At 45.7% G+C, this 20821-nt stretch overlaps 1 protein-coding gene across 1 annotated transcript in view; it reads right to left on the minus strand.

The window, feature by feature from the left end:
- MED12L (mediator complex subunit 12L) overlaps window positions 1-15260 on the minus strand; it is a 148138-nt gene extending 132878 nt beyond the window's left edge. The window contains exons 1-6 of the mRNA XM_074152934.1: window positions 15162-15260; window positions 8430-8534; window positions 6390-6581; window positions 4335-4494; window positions 992-1161; window positions 210-320 (exon numbers count right to left, since the gene is read on the minus strand). Coding sequence (XP_074009035.1) covers window positions 210-320; window positions 992-1161; window positions 4335-4494; window positions 6390-6581; window positions 8430-8534; window positions 15162-15260 — 837 coding nt within the window. The remainder of the gene's footprint in view (window positions 1-209; window positions 321-991; window positions 1162-4334; window positions 4495-6389; window positions 6582-8429; window positions 8535-15161) is intronic.
- Window positions 15261-20821: the final 5561 nt, after the last annotated feature.

The raw sequence follows: 20821 nt of genomic DNA on the forward strand, positions 1-20821 counted from the left end.
ACAGTAACAGAAATCCTTTCATCAATTCAAGTTAAGGACTATAAAGCATGAACATTTTAAAGGTGTTTATAAATTTCAAACATGCACCATATTTCCCTAGATGTCCTAACTAAAAATGTTTATACAGATTTTACCACCACAAATATTAAAATCATTTAACATGCATGAATCCCATTTATATTGATTTTGGCTTTAACAAACCCATGTACCTGCAACATTAGCGGCAACAACAGCTTAAGAAGATCATCATCAGTGGGTCTGATTTTTTCCAAAACATCCAGTATCCATGTCAAATACTCATGTCTCTCAAGCATTCCTTCCTTAAAGGGTTTAAAATAATGCATCACATATTAACCGAGAGCACTAAGCAAGGAGGCATGTAATTACAAGTTTTATTTCATTCCTGGTTTAGCTTTCATTACCCACATCGGCACAGAGCTCCCAAAACCCTTGACCCCCGCTTACACAGGCAGGAACCAGCCACCATCATGGCAGCCCTATGGATGGGGAAGAAACTGTGTACAGCACCAATGATCTCCGCAGCTCTAATTCAGCAGGCTGCCTGATTTACTGCTGACAGACAGACTCCCTCCCAGCAACCCTTCTGCTATTTCTATCCTTGGGTAGAAACAACTAGAGAGTTATTCTGGGCTAGAACCGTGTGGAACTGAACAGCCAGGCCACCACTCCAGCATCCAAAGCTTCATGCACCACAGTGACCTCAGCCTGATACACAATCATTAAAACCACCCTTAAGAGATGGGATAATACAGAAGAGACAGAATAATTGAGTACATTGCTGCAATCGCAATCAAGCACACTAAGCAAATCAAAGCTTTTTTCAGCCAGCAAATCTTAAATGAATTAGCATTTACAATTTATGCAAGTCTTACGACAAAAGCTACCAGTAAGTTCTAAAATTGAACTTTCCAAGAATGGTAACCTAAAAAAAAAAATAAAAAAAAAATCCATGCACTTCTTAAAGTATTACCTGAAACATATAAAATGACAATTTTTCATTATATTCCCATTGCTTCAGGGCTTGTTCCATCTCTTGAGGCATCACTACAGAGCTGTTGCCTTGGCTGGAAGTCACATGGTAAAACTCTGCAACCTTTGCCAGCTGCTCTCGAAGGTATCTGGTTATAATTTGAGTCCACTCTACAAAATAAGTTTACAATTAGAACACTTCAGGCGATAAAAGGTTTCTTTCACAGTGAGAACTGAAGCAAACTTATATCGCCTTGGTCGTCAAAAATACTTCTCCAAAACATTACCCCACAGTTGCGTAACGCAGCATCTATTGTGAATTAATGGGCTTCTTACGTGCCTCTCCTGTGCACTGGTCTCAAAGCACAGATACTGTTAAGTGGGCAAGAAGCCTGCCAGCTTAGCATGATGCAAAAAGCACTGACACAAGGTACGCCTTTAGGGAATCACCTGTCTCTTTCATCAGATTTCAGAGTTCAGCCAGAAAACAAGCTTGAAATAGATAAAATAAATCTATTTCATTACTTCCTTCCATCTGTACCTTTACTCTCCTCTTCCTTTTCTCTCCAAATATAGCCAACACAACTCAACGGGACTTTGCACAAGCAATGGGATATAAAACTGTTCTCTCTATAATCACTCTGAAACAGACAACTCCTCAAGATTTTCACTCTGATGAGAATAAGAAAAGCTCAGGAGCAGTTTCTTAGGTCAGAGTGACCAGCACAGTGCAGAGGTCTGCCAGTAAGACTGATTATCTTTCCTTTGCCCTAGATAGGCCAGTAGGTGCTGTTCAGCAAACACACAAACCCAAAAATTACCATTTTTTGTGTCTGCTTCAGCAGTGATTCTGTATTTAGTACAACTTGGAGAAATTAGTGAACAAAAGTAAACTTGCTTGGTCATATACATGACGCTTTGGGAGAAGAGGAATTGTAAAGGCGGCATTCTCTTAACAGTAGCTGGAACAACCAAGGATATTTGTTAATATCTCGGAGACAAACATCTGACAGAGCTGTATTTAATCAGCATGCAGCATATTTTAGAAGAGCACACTCTTTTATGAATACATAATGCAGTTGCTTTGACAACCTAAGCCTGTTTACTGTCAGAGTTACAGGAACCACCACTCTCAAACAACTATTTTCGCTGTTTACTACCCACCTCAGACTTCAGCTAGCACGTTCATTTTTTTTTTCCCCCTTTGCATTTGTAATTGGCAGTTCTGTCAACATATACAGACTGTATGTTGAATGCTTTTCTATCCAAATCCACTGAAATTTGTGTATGAAGCTAGTGGGTCTCAGTGTTTTCATACAGCAGGTTAACTCCATTTACTTCAAACATTCACTCACTTTTGGAAAAACAATTCCAAATCCACTACTTCAAACTTATTTCATGTGACAGTATGAAAGAATAATTTTCCCAAAGCAGTTTCCAATATCACTGTGCCACTGAGTTAGAAACAATGCAACCTGAGGCACAGATATAAAACATTTTGGGAACTGTCAAAGGCTGCTCAGCAACACGCAGCAAACTACTTCCCAAAAAGCTCTCAACACTTTGCAAAACAGAGGACAGAGGACGTCATCTTCAGTAACCTACCCCAGAATACTTGCTGATAAAAGTCACGGGCACCTCAGCCAGCAGACACTCTTCCTGGCTTCGTTCACTCTCACTGTGAAGGGGGTGCCACCATAGTGCCAGCCCAGAGCAGAGCCAGAGCAGGAGCACCTGCCTACTCCACAATGCGCACCACCACCTTGCACCTTCCCAGGAAGCATAAACTCCTTTTATTTTAAAGAGCTACTACTCCCAGCCAGAGCAAACTAGGTCTAGATCAATTTATCACAACAAAGTGAACAATCTTAGCTTTCCTCACCTCCTTCTTACTCCCCTTTCTCCCCGACTCCCGGACAACCAAGAAAGAGGGTGCTTGTTTTAACTACACCTTCATGAGTACGCCCCAGTCCTGGTGCCCAGCATCCCCATTTCAGTCCTCCTGGGAGAGCCACAGATGCTCTCCTATCACTAGCAGAGCTACTCACGACAGATTAGAAAAGCAATCAGCCTGCTCTCACTGCCTGATGCGAGTTTCCTGCAAGGGTCTACTTCAAAAAATGCTTACATCATTCAAGAGAAAAGGGAAGACAACCCGAGAGGTTGGAGAGAGGCTGTTCCAGCATCCTATGGTGTAAAGGACAGAAGGGGAATCTGAGAGAAGGAAAAAGCAAGTCACCCATCCCATGTCGGAAGGAGAGGAGACCTGTGCTGATGATCTCCCACCAAAGCAGCACTGAGCTCACTACAGGGAAGCTAACACCAGCATGGCAGCCTCACAGAGTCCATACATCAATGGAGGCACCAACCTGAGTTGGTATCTGGGCAGGTGTCTCTTTTCCTTCTTGCCAGCCACACACATTGCCTCCCCCTTGCTCTCTGTCTCTAAAAATCAGACTGATTTTTTACAATATTTTTAAAACTATCACCAAAGAACCAACATAGGATGTTTACTAGAAAATAGACTTTGGGGGCTCTAACTAGGAACTCAGAGTGAAAACTAGTGTTACGAATCTACAAATAATTAAAAAAAACCCCAACACACAAAGCAAAGTTTGAAAGAAACACCTGAATGAGCTGGCAGGAAGAAGCAGACATTTCTCACAGCAGTATAGAGATGTTGCTAAACAGCAGTGAAATTGTCTGTTCTGAGCACAGTTATTTTGAGGATAAAGAACGAAAATGTTCATTCCAGAGAGTAGAAGAGCTGTAGGTAGCGTATGTAAATTGAGAGAGTAAAACTATGACTTTGGTAATAGTTAAAGTACCTTTGAACACGTTAAAGGTGGTCACTGCTTGGCCCGTTGGCTTGATGCCAGACAGTATCATTTAAGGTTAATACTTAAAATAAATACATTGCCACCTGTAGTCTAATAAATAAGCTTTGAAATTCACATTTCATCCCAGGCTTTCTAAATTAGTAGTTCTGTTCATTCTCTGGTAACATTTATCTTAGCACAGCCTTTGCCGCTCCTGCCAACCCCACAGAGACTGGTGTTGGTGGTGAAGACGTGGCACAGTCATCTCCTCAGATGCTGCACCTGGAGATTTAGGGAAGAATCAGCTAGAAGGGGAAGCAGCCAACAGGGCAGTATTTATGCTGCAATGCTCTTTGTAGTCTTTGACACACAATTGTAAGCAGAACTGACTTAAATGAATTTTTATTCCCCTTCCCACTACAAAGATTCCTCTTCTGGACATCTAGTAACACCAAAACCATGAAGAAGAGAAGCAGACCCCTTCAGCTCTTATTATGCATTTAGACATTAGAGATGTTTATTTACCAATATTTGGGTCAGTGGCCTGGCGTTTCTTGATTTTAGCTTCAGAAATAGCAGCGTAGTAGGCACATGTCATTTTGATCAGCCATGCTGCTCGCAGCAGTGGCACAGAATATTTTGCTAAGTAAGCAAAAACATCTTCTTTTTTACTGAGAATAGGAACCTGAAACGAAACAGGAAGCAAGTTATAGCACACAGTCCAAGCAGCAGCTGGCACCTGTGGGTTAGCCCAGGCCTCCTCTGCTCAACCCCGCACTACCTGGAGAGCGGGAATCCACTATGCTGACACACCTATTGTCCAAACACAGAAATTAAGAGACTTGTTTCAAAAAAGAGATACTGCCCTAGACTTTCCCCAGGTTTCATCAGGAGCATCCTTTCCCTGCTCAGAGATGCCTCTAGGGCCACTTGCAAACCTCTCGACACAAAGACATTCAAAGTGCAGAAACAGTTCTGCAAGCTAATCCTCAGAACCTCTGGAAAATGGAGATACATCAAGTTTTTGGGCAAGGGTTCAATTACACAGACACTGCCAGTTTCCCGAGTGCCCCTGGTTCAGAGAAGTCCACAGTAACTAGAGTGCACCAGGGAAACAACACAGCCTGGCCAGCTAATACTGCCAGCACTGGCCACACACACAATGGGACTGGTCCCACAAGACTTCCAGGTAAAGAATCACCCCATTTGATCACAGCAATCCTTACACCTTTCTGCATAAAGTACAACAATTTTAAAATTCATTTTTAAAGTGACATACATGAGAACAAGTCATTTCATATCCAGTGGAGACAGAAGGGAGCAGAGGCACAAATGCTATGTCCCCTATCAAAAAATCCTCATTACTCCTTCAGGCATACTCCACCTTTCCAACAGAGTGCCTGAAGAACAGAGATGTGTAAATGCTGAAGAGAGCAGCAAACAAAGCATTGACCCTTTCCTGCAATGCTCTTCAGTGGTCAATCTATGGATTCTACAGAATCAGTTCCAGTGTTCTTAACGTGCTTCCTTACTGTTATCAGCAGGTTTACAAGTCTGGTTCTTTAAAAAAAAAAAAACAAAAAAAAAACCACACAACATAAATAATGAAAGAAATCTCTCTAGCACTTCTAGTCACAAAGTTAACCTCTCAGAAATTTTGGGGGAAACTTAAGGTGGTAGCTTGCTTGCCACAGCAAAGCTCTTGTTTTTCTGCCACCAACAGAGCCACCAAAGAGCATGCGTTCTTCACCAGCTGCATAGCAACAGACCAAAAACTGGTGAAACTTGTACCTTCTGTTATTTTCATCCATTTATGCTCAATAGTCTTGGAATAAGAGCTCCCTATTTCAGTGTAATTTATACTCAGAATAACTCCCAGACACCGTAGGATTAGCTGCTTGTACACAGAGCTTCAGGAAAGAAAGGCACGAATAACAGCACCTTTGTTACTGTGTTCTAGACACCACCTTGGATGAGTTTTAATGACCACTTCATATTTATCTGGTACTGCTGTTCTTAACAGCATGCACTATCCAAAGAGATAGCTCAGAATTGCGTTTTCCAGTTATACAAAGATGGCCACAAAGCAGCAAGAATTCTTCTCCTTAATTGGAAACTTAACCAAGAATGCAACTAGTAAGACTGTTTAACAAAGATTGTTAATACAAATATAAACGTGAAGAGCACACAAAGGGGTTGGAGTTAGCAGGCAGGATCTTTTAAGAATGCATCGGCTTCCTAGCTGATTATCTCCTTACCAGGTGAGAATTTCTGTAAACTCTTCCTTTTTTTGACAAAGAGACCTTTGAAGTGAAGCGTACAGGCAAAGAATCTGGCTGCCAGTAAGATATATGTGCTTGAGCTAAAATACAGTCATTCAAAGGAAGTTTTTACCAGCTAGATCAGAAGTTCCCCTCTGCCCAGGTACCCTCCTCCTTGCAGGGAGGGAACACGCTGCACAGCAGCAGCTGCCTCCAGCACCGCTCCACACCCAGCATGTTCAGAAACACTGCCCTATTCTTAGAGCCCAATTCAGCACAGCCCAATATTCAAGAAAAAGAGGAAGGTGTATTTTGATACCTTTTTTGCTAAAAGAGTCAGTGGTTTACTTCCTGCTAAATCTGTGAACCAGTTGTGAATTGCGCTCTGAGACCGAGCAGTAACCAGCCAGTAGTTGTCTTTGGCATTTACTTGTGGTTTCTTCTTTCCTGTGTCCTGGAAAGTGTTAAGTTTTAGCTTTTCCGCTAGTATGCTGCTAAAGTAAGCGCCAATCTGGTGGGAAAAAAAGGCAAAACATATATGACAACCCAGTAAGTAAGCATCTATCGCACATTCATGCAGAAAGGATTTCTATCTAAATAAGTATAGTCATCACTCCAGTCCAGGCTATCAATCTAGTAAGATTACACATTCATTCCCTGCAGCTGAGATGGGCATTTATGATATTAAGCACCCATGCAACACGTCTACATTATCATTGTAGAAGCTGCAGATCAGCAAAACCAAGCCAAAGACAACCAGGCTCCAGTGACACCAGGGATGCAGCTGCCATTCCAGATGGGTCACTGTGAATGCCCGGAGCCACATCCCTCCAGCAGATGGGCATCTCAGATTTAATTCACAATTCAGTGTATTCCAAGAGTGTCTCAGAACATTCCTCCCCTTCTACACTTCAACATAGCATAAGGTATGTAAACACACATTTTTCACTTCTATTTAGAACAAACTGCCACAAGAACCATATTCATTGTCTTTCTGTCATCAGTTACAGCAGGCAAGACTTCAAAGATTTGGGTAAGCTAGGAAGTGTTCTGACTTCCATTCAAAACTCCTCCGCTACCACTCAATACCTCCAGAATGAAAAGCTTTGTAAAATTTGCTTCCCCAGTACTTTCAATCCCAAAACAGCAGAAAAAAAGCCCAATAGAGGTTTTACTTCCCATGTAAGCTTATTTACTTCTCAAAATTACTATAATAGGAATTAATTTTTTGGCCTGACAATAAGAATAAAATGTTTGATTTTCTAATAAATGTATTCATAGTTGGGTAATTTTAAAATCTATGAAAAGCTTTTAGGAGATTATTTTGGTAATTTTACACTTAAACGTTCCAAATAACTATACGCACTTCTTTACAAATTTCTGTTTTACTTTTCAAGCAATTATGTTCAATAGTCAAAACAGGAATAATTAAAATAGAAGACAGAAAGGGCCTGCAGGTAGCAATTCCAGAAAACAAACTCGGAAGAATGTAACAGGAAAACCTTTAACATTTCAACAATAGCAACCTTATCATTTACGTGTATCTCTTCTTCTGCTAAAATAAAAGAGCATCACTGTATAAGTAAATTCACATTTTCCAATAAGCTGTATAAAGTTATGTATTTTAAAAGTCAAACAGCAGATAATTATTTTGTCTGAAAGCACTTTTATAAGCTTCTTAATAACATTCTCCTCCAAAACCGTTGCTTCCTGCTTTCCCAACAGAAAAAAAAAAAAATGAGACTACATGAATCTGGACAGATCCCTCAAAGGTATATGGGATGGAGTTTTTTTTCTCAACAGCTATTATTTTCAATTTGGGGGATAGTAACTAATATTTTAGTGATTTTTATTGCTCTTTTGTATCTCACACTTCTTTCACTCTCAAAAAAAAAAAAATACAAACACAGGAGAGCTAAGTTAAATTTCACTAAACAATCCAAGAATATTTTTCCAAGACACCTGGACCACAGTGACCAGTTTCTCCTGGCAGAAAACAGCCTGATGAAACAAATACAAGGCCAAAGCAAGTTAAAGACGTGTAAACACTAGGGACTTTCAGGGAAGGAATCACTACTGTCTTTGTAAGTGAAGCAAATAAAAGAACAAGAGCAAAAATTAATGCCTCTTCTACAATGAAGCGTGCTAGTTAAATTCTCCTCTTGGCATCCATGTTTTCCTCTGAAGACTGATAACATTAGGTAGCAGAAACACAGCTCAGCGTTCTTAAATTAGTTCTGTAATTAACTTAAATATGAAGACTTCCAACCAGAAAGCAAAGCAGTCAAGAACCAAATAAAACCACTGCCAGCTTAGTTCCAAGTTCAATGAGTATAATCAGACTGAAAAGCTGTCTTACCTTTGAGGCATTAATGACAATATTTCTAGCAGATCCATGCTCATCTCCAGAGAAGGCAGGTTGATTACTGAAGCCTTGCTTTACGTTCACTGCAGTAAGTTCATCCTGCAAAGAGTGTTTCAACGGTAAACAATTAAATGGCAATTTTAAGAAGTCACATCATTCTGAAAAGCATGTTTTCATAAAGAAAATTTATGTATTTGCTAGTATGTCACACTCTGCATTTGCCTGAATCCTCAAAGCGCTTTGCACATTCACAGGATTTCAGTGAAGGGGAACACAATGCCGCTCCTACCCGCCAGTCCCCCAGTGGTTTTGGGGAGAGATGTTGCCCAAAACCAGTAACAAAGTCTTCTAGTAAAATATGACATTCTTAACTTTACTTCTCCTGTTTTATTTGCTTGGTGCACAGCAGTCGCTTGTTGTTTTCATAGGTTATTTCACAGTCATCTTGGGGATTGTTCCGGTATCTTGCCCCTACGGACCCAATGGTGCAGTCCCCCATTACTACAGGCTTCCAGGCCACAACTTGATAAGGATGCCGCTTGCTTTGCTGCAAGAGGATTGCTGCCCATGAGAAGGGTAGCAGGAAACCAGGTTTTACGGAGGCTGCCAAGGCCTTGAGTGCCCCCCAGCACCCAGCCCTAAATCCTCCTCATGGAAGTGGTGCCAGTCACCAGCCGTCCTGACCATCGGAGGGAGAGCAGCGCATCCTCCTCTCCTTGAGATACGCCGGGATTCCTGGAGCAACCTGCGAGGCTCCACAACAGAAAGCTGCACAGCCCTCCTTACAGCCAAACCCACACGTCCCTTCCCCCAGCACAGACAAGTTTTTGCATCATTGTTTTGTTGAAGTTTAAAATGTTACTGTTTCAGATTGTGGCCTCACAACAACTGTTTGAGAATATCTACTGAAATAGGAGAGAGACCACCTCCAGCAGAAACAATTTCAAGTAAACGTCTGTCCCTGTTGCAACTAAACCCAATTCTTCTGGATTTACCTTCGCAGTGGAAATATTACTACTCTCCTACTACACTATCAACATACCTTCATTTTGCTGCATACAGCTATTTACTTAGCTGGATCATATTTGCAGCAAGAGCACAGAACAGACAGAAGTGGGGTCAGTAGCATTAGGTGCAAACACACACCCGAGTCTTCACAAATAGAGAATATAACTTCCTACGTGAGTCCCACCTTCGCCCCATCCTTCCCTGTTTTCACTCCGTATCTTCGCCAAAGTTAATATTCTTCCATGGAGCTGTGCAGTTCATTTACTTATTCAGGATCCGTGTCTGTCAGACTGAGATTTACCTACGCCAGATGAATGGGAGCTCGGCTTGTTTGTTTCCCCCAGCAAGTCAGTTACTTGCCCCCAAAGGTACTCTACTCAAGCTCAAGTGGTCCATAAACCACTTGGGTCTGTAGGGGCAAGATACCGGAACAATCCCCAAGATGACTGTGAAATAACCTATGAAAACAACAAGCGACTGCTGTGCACCAAGCAAATAAAACAGGAGAAGTAAAGTTAAGAATGTCATATTTTACTAGAAGACTTTGTTACTGGTTTTGGGCAACATCTCTCCCCAAAACCAGCCACCCAGAAGCTGCCATTCAGCTTGGTCTCCTACTCTGTGCAACGCATTTTGCTTTTCAGTATTTTCGCAAAGTTTGGGAGTAACACAGAAGACAGTAATGTATTTAGAAGACATCTAAGCTCTCTAGGGTTTATGAAGTTAGCAAGCCTCATCTGAATTTTAAATGAAATCAACAAGAAGTGCTGGAACACTCCTCCACCCACACTATCCCCAAGACAGCCTTGAAAACACAGTTAAAGGCAGAGATGAAAGTGATCAAAGATATTATAAGCAAATAAATAAAAGGTAAATGGCAAACAGATGGAGATATATGTTACTATTAGTGCCATTTCCACCAATGACCCCAGTTCTGTTATCTTTAAACTTCTCCTCCTTTGAAAAAAGCTGTCTAGATATCATTATGCTGAAAATAACTAAGAACCGTATGTTGTACTGCTATATCCACCACCACTGTAGGAACAAGCTGCGGATGGACTGACAACACAAACACATCAGTGTTTTGGTTTTGTCTGGCTCAGATTATTAGCTCAGATTTCTCCCTGCCTTCAGCGGCAGTTCAGAAATTCTAAACGGGGAACATAGGACAGTTGCATAACCAAACACCAACTAGAAATGAAAAGACATGTCATCTGCGAACACAATGCACACAGATACTTTTTCAAACAAATTAACAATAAAATGGATGTTCACGGGAGCTCTCATTACGTCTCGCTTACGCCAGCTCCATTAACAGCTCGGGGTCAATTTCTAAGAGCACAGCTGTCCCCTAGCAGAGGGGAAAGTTTCCCGGCCACCAGCACAGCCGAGTTGCACAATACTGAATGCCCCAGGCTTAAACATCCTTTCCCGCGGCTCGGTTTGCTCCCCTGCTGACAGGCACAGGAGCACCGCGCGCTGCTGTCACTAAGTGACGCGCTCTGCGCCACAACGCACCGGATCCTCTGGGCTCCCGCAGGGATGTCAAGCTTCCTTTCAAAATGTCAAGCAGGGCCCCAAGCGAGCCCAATCAAGGCTTAAAACCCTCTCGCAATTTTAAGTAGTCAAACGAACATTCAAGCCCAAATTGCGTTAATTCGCTTCAGAAAGGATTTTAATTGTTTCGTGTGGGATATTTAAGACCCACCAACATATCTGCAGCACTCCGTTTCTGAACACAACACGTACAGATGGATACCTCTACAGAAAGAAAGCCCAACAAGTTCAGGCCAACGTTCGCAGGACCTGAGCATCACCAGCTCTGCCAGAAGTCAGACCCCAACTTAAATCTGTGTGTGCCCACTCCATCACAGCCATGACTCCTGCAAAGTGTGTTCACAGGAGGCCACCTGTAGCACTCACCCAGCCGGCTGCAGTCAGGGCACTCAAATCTGGACAGAGAACAAATGACCAACTGTTAGGATCAAGCATTGAGGCGTTGTTGTTGGGGTTCTGGATTGTATAATTCCATATTAATTTGCTTTTAACGAATAGGAACGAGTTCTTTCAACTTCAGCATTCTCCTGCTTCCTTATCACTGCAGCTACACTTGCTTACTGCAGCACCAAGCCACTAAGAGAGAAGCAGAAAGCTAATGATGTATAAAGGTTTGGAAAAACCAGGAACTGGCCAGTTTATTCTGACATCTACGCTGAGCAAACAATCTATAGAGCTATATCAGCACTATTTGACAGATAAAAACAAGGCATTTTTGAAAAGCATTCTTTTTCTTCCTAACCCCCAAAATTTCCTTCAACAGAGAAATTTAAAAGAAGTTCATATTAAATTCATGAAAGAAAAAAAAAAAATGGATCTTTTTAACCAATCATTACTTTTAGATCCTCTCACATGCTCCATCTTTTGCTTTTTGTCTCTATTACAAGAGGGCACCCACTTTCAGCAGCTTGGAGCAACCATAGCCTTAGCTTGGAGACCCAAACCATCTGCAGGAAGGTGCAACCTGTGGTGTAGCTGCTGCGGCGCAAGCCTTCTGCTATGTTGGGCTTGGTTTGAACGAGATGAAAAAATAACTCCCTGAAAGAGACGGTATAAAATACTGTGCCAGTTATAGAATACTAAACAAGCTGTATTTCATGATGAAGAGAGGAATAACGATATTTAGAGGAGCATTACCCACTCCAAATCAACGGCTCAGAAGTCGTAAACAAGGATTAGCCCAAACCAACAGCCAACCGCAGGCAGAAGCAACTTTTGCCGAAGATGAAGACGACGACATACTGGCCATGTTACTAACAGGTGCTGAGAGCAAGAAGGAAGATTTGTCTTTCAAAAAACAGGTCTATTCCCAACTGGCATAAGGCGGACAGTACTAGAGAGGCCTCTCTGACAGAAGTTTCAATTTCTTTACCCATCCTACTGGTGAGAAGGTGGTCTGGGCTACTGGTGGTTGGAGACATTGGAGAATTGAGCCTTGGAAGGGTCAAAACCACTACGTGTGGAGAAGGCAATGGAATTTCTTCTGTCTGAAGGCTATTTCTCAGTATAAAATGATGTCGATTTTGCTTTTTTGTGCTTTGAAACTGAATTCAATTGAAGTTAAAAACATTACTCACAGGTAAAATTGTGAGGCTCTGGCCCTGAAGATAAGGTATTCAATGTTTTTATCTTTGGCTTGTATCAAACACAATTTGCGTTATATTTGATCCATCTTAGGGAGACAGTAACAATTCAGAGCACAGGAAGTGTTAGGAAAAAAAAGTTGATTCTAACACCTGCCTTCAGATGCTTCTGCTAGGGCATGACTTCCAAACCTTCCTTTTGCTCCACGATCAGTCAGAGATACAGGGGAACTGTGTGCAAAGCACTGCCCAAGGTTCAAAGAAAACACATTACAGAAAGACAAGGAAAGCTAATTCCTCATAATCTTTCTTTCTTAGAGCAGTATCAGGCGGTGAAAGCAGCCCCAGCAGGTGAGTGCATTCAAGCAGAAGCCTTATGCTATGCAATTTGAAGACTTCGCCTCCACCACCCGCTTGTTTCTGCAGAGGGGATTCTGCACACAGGGCACAGGGCTAAGCCTCACCCCAAGGTTTCCATGGGGGGACCTTGCAAAGGCTGCAGATTTCCACCTGGCACTCGGGTGAAGGGGCTCTGGAGCATGAGAGCTCAGGGTGCTTGGAGGCGCTGGCTCTTTGCAGAAAGGGAATTTGGAAAGGCAGAGGGTGACAGCTGGCCACACCAACATCACCAGACAGCCCATTCCCACCTCTACTAGGATCTGCAACTCCAGATTTGTCTCTTTTTTTCAAGTTATAGACAGACTTCACCAACCCAAAGGCTGGCACGACACAGGACTGTCCTGTAAATGCCCAGTGCACCAACACCACCCACACACACCTGGAATGAAGACTTTCCCCAAGCCACACTTCAATCAATTACGTTATGACCCTGTTGCAGTTATCTTCTACTTACTAATGCACCCGTGTAACATATTTTAAATATTAACCATCTGGGCACTTGCCACTTCCACTCTTATTGTAACTGGCTGCGTATTTATAAATGTGTCTGTAAGAATCAATCCGCCACCTGACTAAAAATATGCAACAGTCCAGAGCTAAAAATTCATCTCCGTGCGCTCCATACACTGCCACGGCTGAGTTCAGAGGCAGCTCTGCAAGCGTGGTCACGATCACGCGTAAAAAAAATACACATTAGACAAATATTTCTAGGTACCGTAATCATCAAGTCCGTAAGTGTGATGAGTAGCCGTGTAAGGGTGAAAAGACAGAAGGATGCTAGCGATCAAAAAATTGAGCTGTATCTCAAAGGATTAGTAATGGACTTGAACCGACATCTCTTACTGCCTGTTCCCCAAGCCCTTCTCGACCAGCACTGACCAACAGTCACTCCCTCATGAGCGCTTCTCAGCCTACGTGAACCAGACGACAATGCTCATACACAGCTAACAGATTACCCTTAATTAGTCTCCTTTCTGGAAGCCTCACAAGAAGACAACTGACAAGGAAGACAGCACAGCACGAAGAACGTTGCATATCTGCCCTGCTGTACTTGCTCAATTTCACTGCTGTTCCTACTGTAGACACATCAGACTGACAACTTCCACGAGTGCCAATTCACTGGGACAGAAGACGGTGAGGAACACCAGAAGAAGAAGAGGACATCCCAGACCAAGCACACGAGAGACAGGGATATCTGGCACAGACGGCTTCGTGGACAAGTCACAACCCAGGATATGAGCCAAATCTCAGAGAGACCCACTGACTTTTCCAGGAGACATCCCAGTCACAAAACCCAACCAGAGGCTTCTTCCACCCACCTCTGGAGGGCTGGTGGCCTGGAAGCAAGACTCGGAAGCCAGGATGGGGAGAGCCTACAACCGACCCCGTGACTTTGCTGGACATGCCAGCCATGTCACAGCCCCTGCCCGAACTACACGCTCACCCCCAGCACCAACTGATGGTGGGTCTCCATGGGTTTGGTCACGGTACCCAGGAGTACGACACTGATAGTCTGACGCAAGAGTACAAGCTACAGCCCCGCTCACCCCTGTCTTCTGGTTTTGACCTCCAAAACCCTCCAGACCTTTCATTCCTCCAACCACACACCCCTGCTGTCAGGTCAGGAACACGGGTGGGCAGCTCAGCAGACCCATACTTGCCCCAACCAGTGGCACCTCTCACCCTCTGGTCGACCCCTTACTGCCTTACGGGCCAGGGGTGGCCCTCATGGCAGATGCCCGTGACCGTCACGGGCTGCGGGTGCCCCTCACGGGTCCGTGTTCCTCACGGGCCGGGGTGCCCCTCACGGCAGATGGCCGTGACCCTCACAGGCTGGGGGTGTCCCTCACGGGCCCCCGCCTCTCAGGGCAGGTAGCCCGGCTGGCGGCCCGGCCCCTCTGCCCTCACCGCCGCCCCGCAGGGCGAGCCCGGGCGCCGGCCGGGCCGCGGGGAGGGCGCCGAGGCCGAGGTAGCGGTGAGCGGGACCGCCGCCCCCGCCTCGCCGCAGAAAATGCAAGTCAGCGGGCGGCTCCGCGGCCGCCCGGCGCCGCTCAAAAGTTTCGGGGGAGGCGCCGGGCCGGGAGGCGAGGGCGGCGGCCCGCCGCGGGCGGGGGGGCGGGCGCGGGGCTGGCGGCCGGGCCCCGGGGCGGCGGGCGCGGTGCAGCGCGGCCGGTCTCACCTCCTTCTGGCGCGGGTCCTGCGGGTAGACGTCGGGCGGCCCCAGGCGCGGCCGCTTGAGCGGTCTGTGCTCATAGCTGAGGAGCCCGAAGGCGGCCATGATCGCTCATGTTCGCCGGCGCGGCGGGCGGGCGCTGGAGCGGGCTCCGAGCGCCAGGGAGCAGCACTCGGCGGCTCGCCCCCCGCCTCACCCCCGCCGCGCCGGGGGCGGGCTGCGCGCCGCGGCGGCGGCGGACGGGCGCGGGGGGGCGGCGCGGCCCGGCCCGGCCCGCCCCGCTCGTTCACCCGGCAGGTGCCGGCCGGGGCCGCCCCCAGCCCTCCTCGCCGCGGGTACGGCCGGCGCCCCACCGCCCCCCGCACCGCAACGGGGCGATGGCGGAGCCGAGCGCCGCGCCGGAGACCCCCGAGCTACCCCGAGGGAGGGCGAGGAGGGGCTGGGGAGCGGGGAAGGCAGCGCTGCCCCCCCCGGCCGGCGTGGCTGGGGAGAGGCGGTGGGGACAGCCCTCCGGGGGGAGCGGAGCGGCCGTGCTCCCTCCGGCCCCTTCCAGCCGCGGGGACGCGGCACCCGCGCGTTCGCCCTGTCCTCCGTCCCCATTCTTAGTATCATTCATTCGAGCGGATAAATAATTCGCTCGGGGAAACAGCCGCCCGCCGCGGAGGAGGCCGGTCCGCCCACCCTCCTGCCGTCCCCCCGCCCCCGCTCCGGGCTCCCCCCGCCGCTCCGGGTCACCGGCCGTCTCTCGTCTTCCCAGGAGCAGCGCTCAGCCCCCGGGTACCGGCTGCCCAGGGTACCCAGCAGCTGAGGAGAGGGGTGCAGCAAAGCGCCCCCCCCCCCCATCTTCCACCTCCCCTTCTCCCCTCGCCCTGCCCCAGCCAGCCCTGGGTGGCCCTTGGGCGAGCCGCTGGGGCCATCTCCGCTCAGCTGCCACTCCCGGGACAGGGAGAGGGGGCACGCAGCTCTGCACCCCCCACCCCCCTACACCCCCCCCCCCGAGGATGCTCCCGGGGACCAGGGACCACTCGGTACCACCCAAGCGGATCCATCGATCACCGTGGATCAGCCAAGCGGGACGGGAAACGCGCCGTCAGCGGAGGTGCGGTTTCTGATTAACGGATCTCCAGAACAACAGTAGCACAACATTAAAGCCTCAGGGTTCCCCCTTTTTCCAGCGTGCAGGTGGGTGTCCCGTACGTGCCCACCTTCCTGAAACGGGGCTGCAGTCCCCATCACAGCCTGTAATTAGCGTCCTGCTGGGCAGAACACGTTCCCCTCTCGGTATAGGTGCCACCTCCTTAGGTATTGGAGTGGTAGGTGCAGTCCTGTATTAGCATTACAGTAAACAAGCATGAAAACTTAGTTCTGTTTTCCCCCCCTTTCTATCCATTATTTGTGCCAGGTTCTGTCCTTGTGCTACATCTCCGGGACAGTACAAACACGAGGTGCTTTGGAAATAGAAGATTAGACAGTCGGTTGCAAGTAAGTCCAAATAAAATTAACAGTGCTCTATAAATGACCTTATGTTCGAACTTAGTATGGACGAGAATAGGAAATACAGCCAAATCACATTTCTTTGGTCTCTAAGCAATTATCTAATCAAACCACAGATCACTTAAAAGCTGAGGCTGAGCTAGGCGATAACAATAAAGTAAGATAGTAATGCCCTACACTGTCTCATATTTGTTAATACGTCTTCTATTTAAATCTTTGTCACTTTTGGTAACCATTATCTTCCATGCATCCCACTGTGTTGTTCACCAAAGGCAAGGCTCAACAAGTCTGAGACCCTCAAACTTCAAAATCCAGCTCTGAGATGCCTTCCTTGACAGATTTATCAGACTTTACATATGGTCCAAGGACATGAGCCAAGGACCATGAGTGTTTGTCTGCTTTTTTCCTTCACTCCACCAGTGGATAAAATTGCTTCAGAGCTTTTCATAAGTCACACTGGCACACTAGATCAGTGTTGTGATCCCTGGCTTCAGGAAGATTAATATCATGCATATTTTAAGATAATATCATTACATTTTATTCCCGAGACTTTGTTAAACACATCTTGATGTATTTAAACAAGACTAGGACAGATCCTAGTCTTCTGGTGTTTTTTTGTCACACAGAATGGTCTGACAATCCCATCATGGCACTTGCTGTTCTGTGTTGATTTGCCTGCATTTTACAGCACCTCTGTAGTGCAAGTGTCCCAGCAGAGACTGGCCCCATCAAGTCCATAGATCAGGGTTAGAGATCTGGCTATGGATTTGCACTATCCACTGCTCCACTACTCGTTCAGTCACTGGTCTTTGGGAAGTCATCACCCCTGGTGCTCACATCCTGAGCGTTTCTACAACCAAGGATAGCCTTTCTGGTAAATTGATATCAATGCTACAGCAGTTGTAACATGATGGAAAGGAGCAGAATGTAACCAACATCAGTTCTACATATATCACGAGTTGTTACATGGGTGTGGATATACAGCAGTTTTCATCCGTAAGAGTTATAAAATCCAAATCTTTTACAAAACTTCGTGGCAGTTTTGGAGGTCCTAAAATCTTTTTCTACTCTGTGCTTACCACAGGACAAATTTAATCAGTGAAATTAAAAAAAAAGTGTCTGTTTGACTGCAGTGATTGCCAAAGATCAAGCTAGTGCAGGACATTCTCTGCGAGAAATGGTATGCTACTACCGCTTTCCAGGTTCACGTACACAAGCCACTGTTCTTCATCTATCTATACCTCACATTGCATATTTACCCTTAAGTATCATAAACTGGGGCTTAGGCATCTGTGGGAGAAAAAATGAGGTGGTTCATAACCACTCCTCACTTAATGGGCATTTGCTCTCATCAAAAATGTCTGTTTCAGTGCGTTTTTCATAGTGGTTGTTCACCTTGTGCACTGTTGACCTGCATCGGTTGCCAAATGCAGAGTCAGTGAACTGGAGTGGGACGTGGTGCTGCTCCCTCTGGGCAGTGGCTGAAGGAGGAGCTAAGCACCCGCAGCTGTGACCAAAGTCACATGGATGGCAGCATTTTATACATCACCACTAGTGCTCACACAACATCATGTTGTACTTACAATGAAAAGTGAAATTTATTAGCTAATCACCATACAACACTCCAGTAGCTTGGGTTGAGAGGTATTATAGTCTATTCCTTTAAATTTAGGGGGTTTAAAAAAAGTTAGTGGTTGAGAGAAAATTTGAGGAGGAAGTGCATCAATGACAATTTAAAATGAACCCTTTTCAGGAACAGCTACTCAGGAGCAAGTAACACCATATTAAACAGGGAAGAAGAGTACTGAGCTCTCTACAAGGTAACGGCATGGGTGGAAAAGCCTCCCAAGATTGTCATTATGCCACTGCACAAGTACAGCAATAGAGACAAGACCCCTGTATAGCTCCATATCCAGTCAAGATTGTCTGATAATATAGCCTCACCCCAATTTTATTTTTTTTTTATAAGCTAAACAGTGACAACAGTCTTTCCTTTATCTTTTTTCATTGTATGCAGGCCTGAAGGGAGAAATGGGTATGTAGGGGGACAGGAATGAAAACATTCCATCAGCAATGGGCTTGCAGAAAAAATGGGAGCAAAAAGCAGGACAAAGAGAAGGAGCAGGAACCAGCCAGGATGTGGGGAGAAGTCCTGGGGTGCAGCACAGGATGAAGGAGCTGAACCTGATACAGGGCAGAAGGCAGGGAGGAGCAGCATCCCTCCTCACCAAGGGCAAAGCCCCAAGCAGCCGGCCTGCCGGAGAGGAGCTACAACAGCACTGGGGAAGACCAGGGTCTCCAGAGCCTGTCTGAGCCAGTGCGGAGAAGGGCAGTCACTTCCAATATTACAGGTTAAAACAGCAGCAGATTTGGTAGCATCTTGGACATACGAGGTGGGAGAAGGGACTTGAGCAAGATGAGTAAGCTGAAGAGGAAGGCTCTTCTCCAGTGAATGGGATGGGACTGTCAGGCAAGACCTGAGACTGCGACAGGCTGTGAAACGGTCCATGGTGCTGCGTGATGTGTTGCTCCCGAAAGCAGCATCCAGGTGCTCAGGCCAGTATCATCCCTTACCTCTGTCCCACCCAGTCACAGCAGCAGTTTTACCATATTCCTTGGTTACTTCTTTTTTGGTTTTTAAGCTTGACCTTGAACAGCGACTCACCTAAGTCTTGCTTCTAGTGCGATTTTACCAGAAAGTGGGGAATCTACTGCTTCTGAGGGAAGAAACAAATGTTTGTTTCTCCTTTTTATCTTGTGATTTGGAGTGTCTCCTTTGCTCGTCATACATTCAAAGCAATATTCATTGTGGTGGAGCATGCAGCATTTGCAGCAAAATACTTTCTGTGATCATCAGATACCTCAGTTTCACTTTATCTGAGGGAAAAAATAACCCATTATTTGCTTTGCATGCTCTAGAAGAGGGAAGATGCTACAAAAACCTGTCAAAAAGTTCATTGTAGGAGACCTTCTTTTCTAAAACTGCCCATCTTTAACATCAGGAAGCATGAATTCCTTTTCCTGTGCTCGTTTGATAAACACAGTACCCCAGATACCAGGAAATATTATTTTAACAGTCCAGAAAGTAAAACTGTGTTACTGTGCAAACACAAACAGACCCTGTCAAATGCCTCCTTACTGTTTCCTGCAGAATTCACAGCTGGAGCTAGAGAGGGACTTGCACTGCCTGTCAAAACACGTATTAACTGAATTGTTTTCAAACAAATGCCGCCAGGATCCATAGCTGATAATGGATGCTCCAAGAAAAAGCTACTCCGGGGCAAACTCCAGGACAATTTTTCTCTCTGATTTCCAGCTTGTCCGTGCACAGCATCATCTCCAGCCCGATCTCATCTCCGCTGTCTTCACACCACCAGCCACTGCCCGGCCTATTGTAAAGTACAGCCGAACGCTGCGGGGCAAAGCCCCCCCAGCACTGGCTGCTCCTGGGTCACCACTGATGCTTTTCTGAGGGATTCCGAAACACCTTGGCTCATTCAGAACACTACAGAATTTTCCGTGGCATAAACTACTGCTCCATATGGAAAGACTGTCAGAAAACTGACTCTTGAAAAACATAGCCAGCAAACCAGATAAATGCAATAAATTCTCCCCACCCCCCTACCCCATCAAATTCTTCCCAGGACACAGTCACTTTTATATACGTATATGTTCAAACATGTTGCTTTCACTGCTATTGTGCCGGTGATAATCATACTAAAACATTACAGTCCCTCTTCAGGGAACAATAAATGCATTCTGCTCAAGTAAAGTAGTCAAAACCATCTTTAAAAATAAGCATTTCCCCAAACCTGTACGCATTCAGCACTGTGTGCGAGTTCAGTGGTAACGGACCCCAGCGGTACAGCAGTGTGCCATCTTTTGGTTACATACAACGATCACAGCACGAACCACAGCTTTATTTAAGCAAAAAAAACCCATTTGTCTCTACACAGCCCTGCTTCGTCTTAATTCCAAGGTTGTCTTAAAAACATACGTAGTTAAACCAGACTCAGTCTTTAAGCCAAACTGATACGATACTCTGAAACCACCTGAAGAATATTCCTGCAATAGATCTGCATCCAGTTAACAAACCACCCAGCCTCGGGCAGACTGAGTCTTCTGTAAACAAGTAAGAGAAAATTTGTGTGTATTTGAAACCTGAACTGAAA

Source organism: Numenius arquata, chromosome 9, assembly GCF_964106895.1.
Source record: "Numenius arquata chromosome 9, bNumArq3.hap1.1, whole genome shotgun sequence".
Classification (NCBI taxonomy): domain Eukaryota; kingdom Metazoa; phylum Chordata; class Aves; order Charadriiformes; family Scolopacidae; genus Numenius; species Numenius arquata.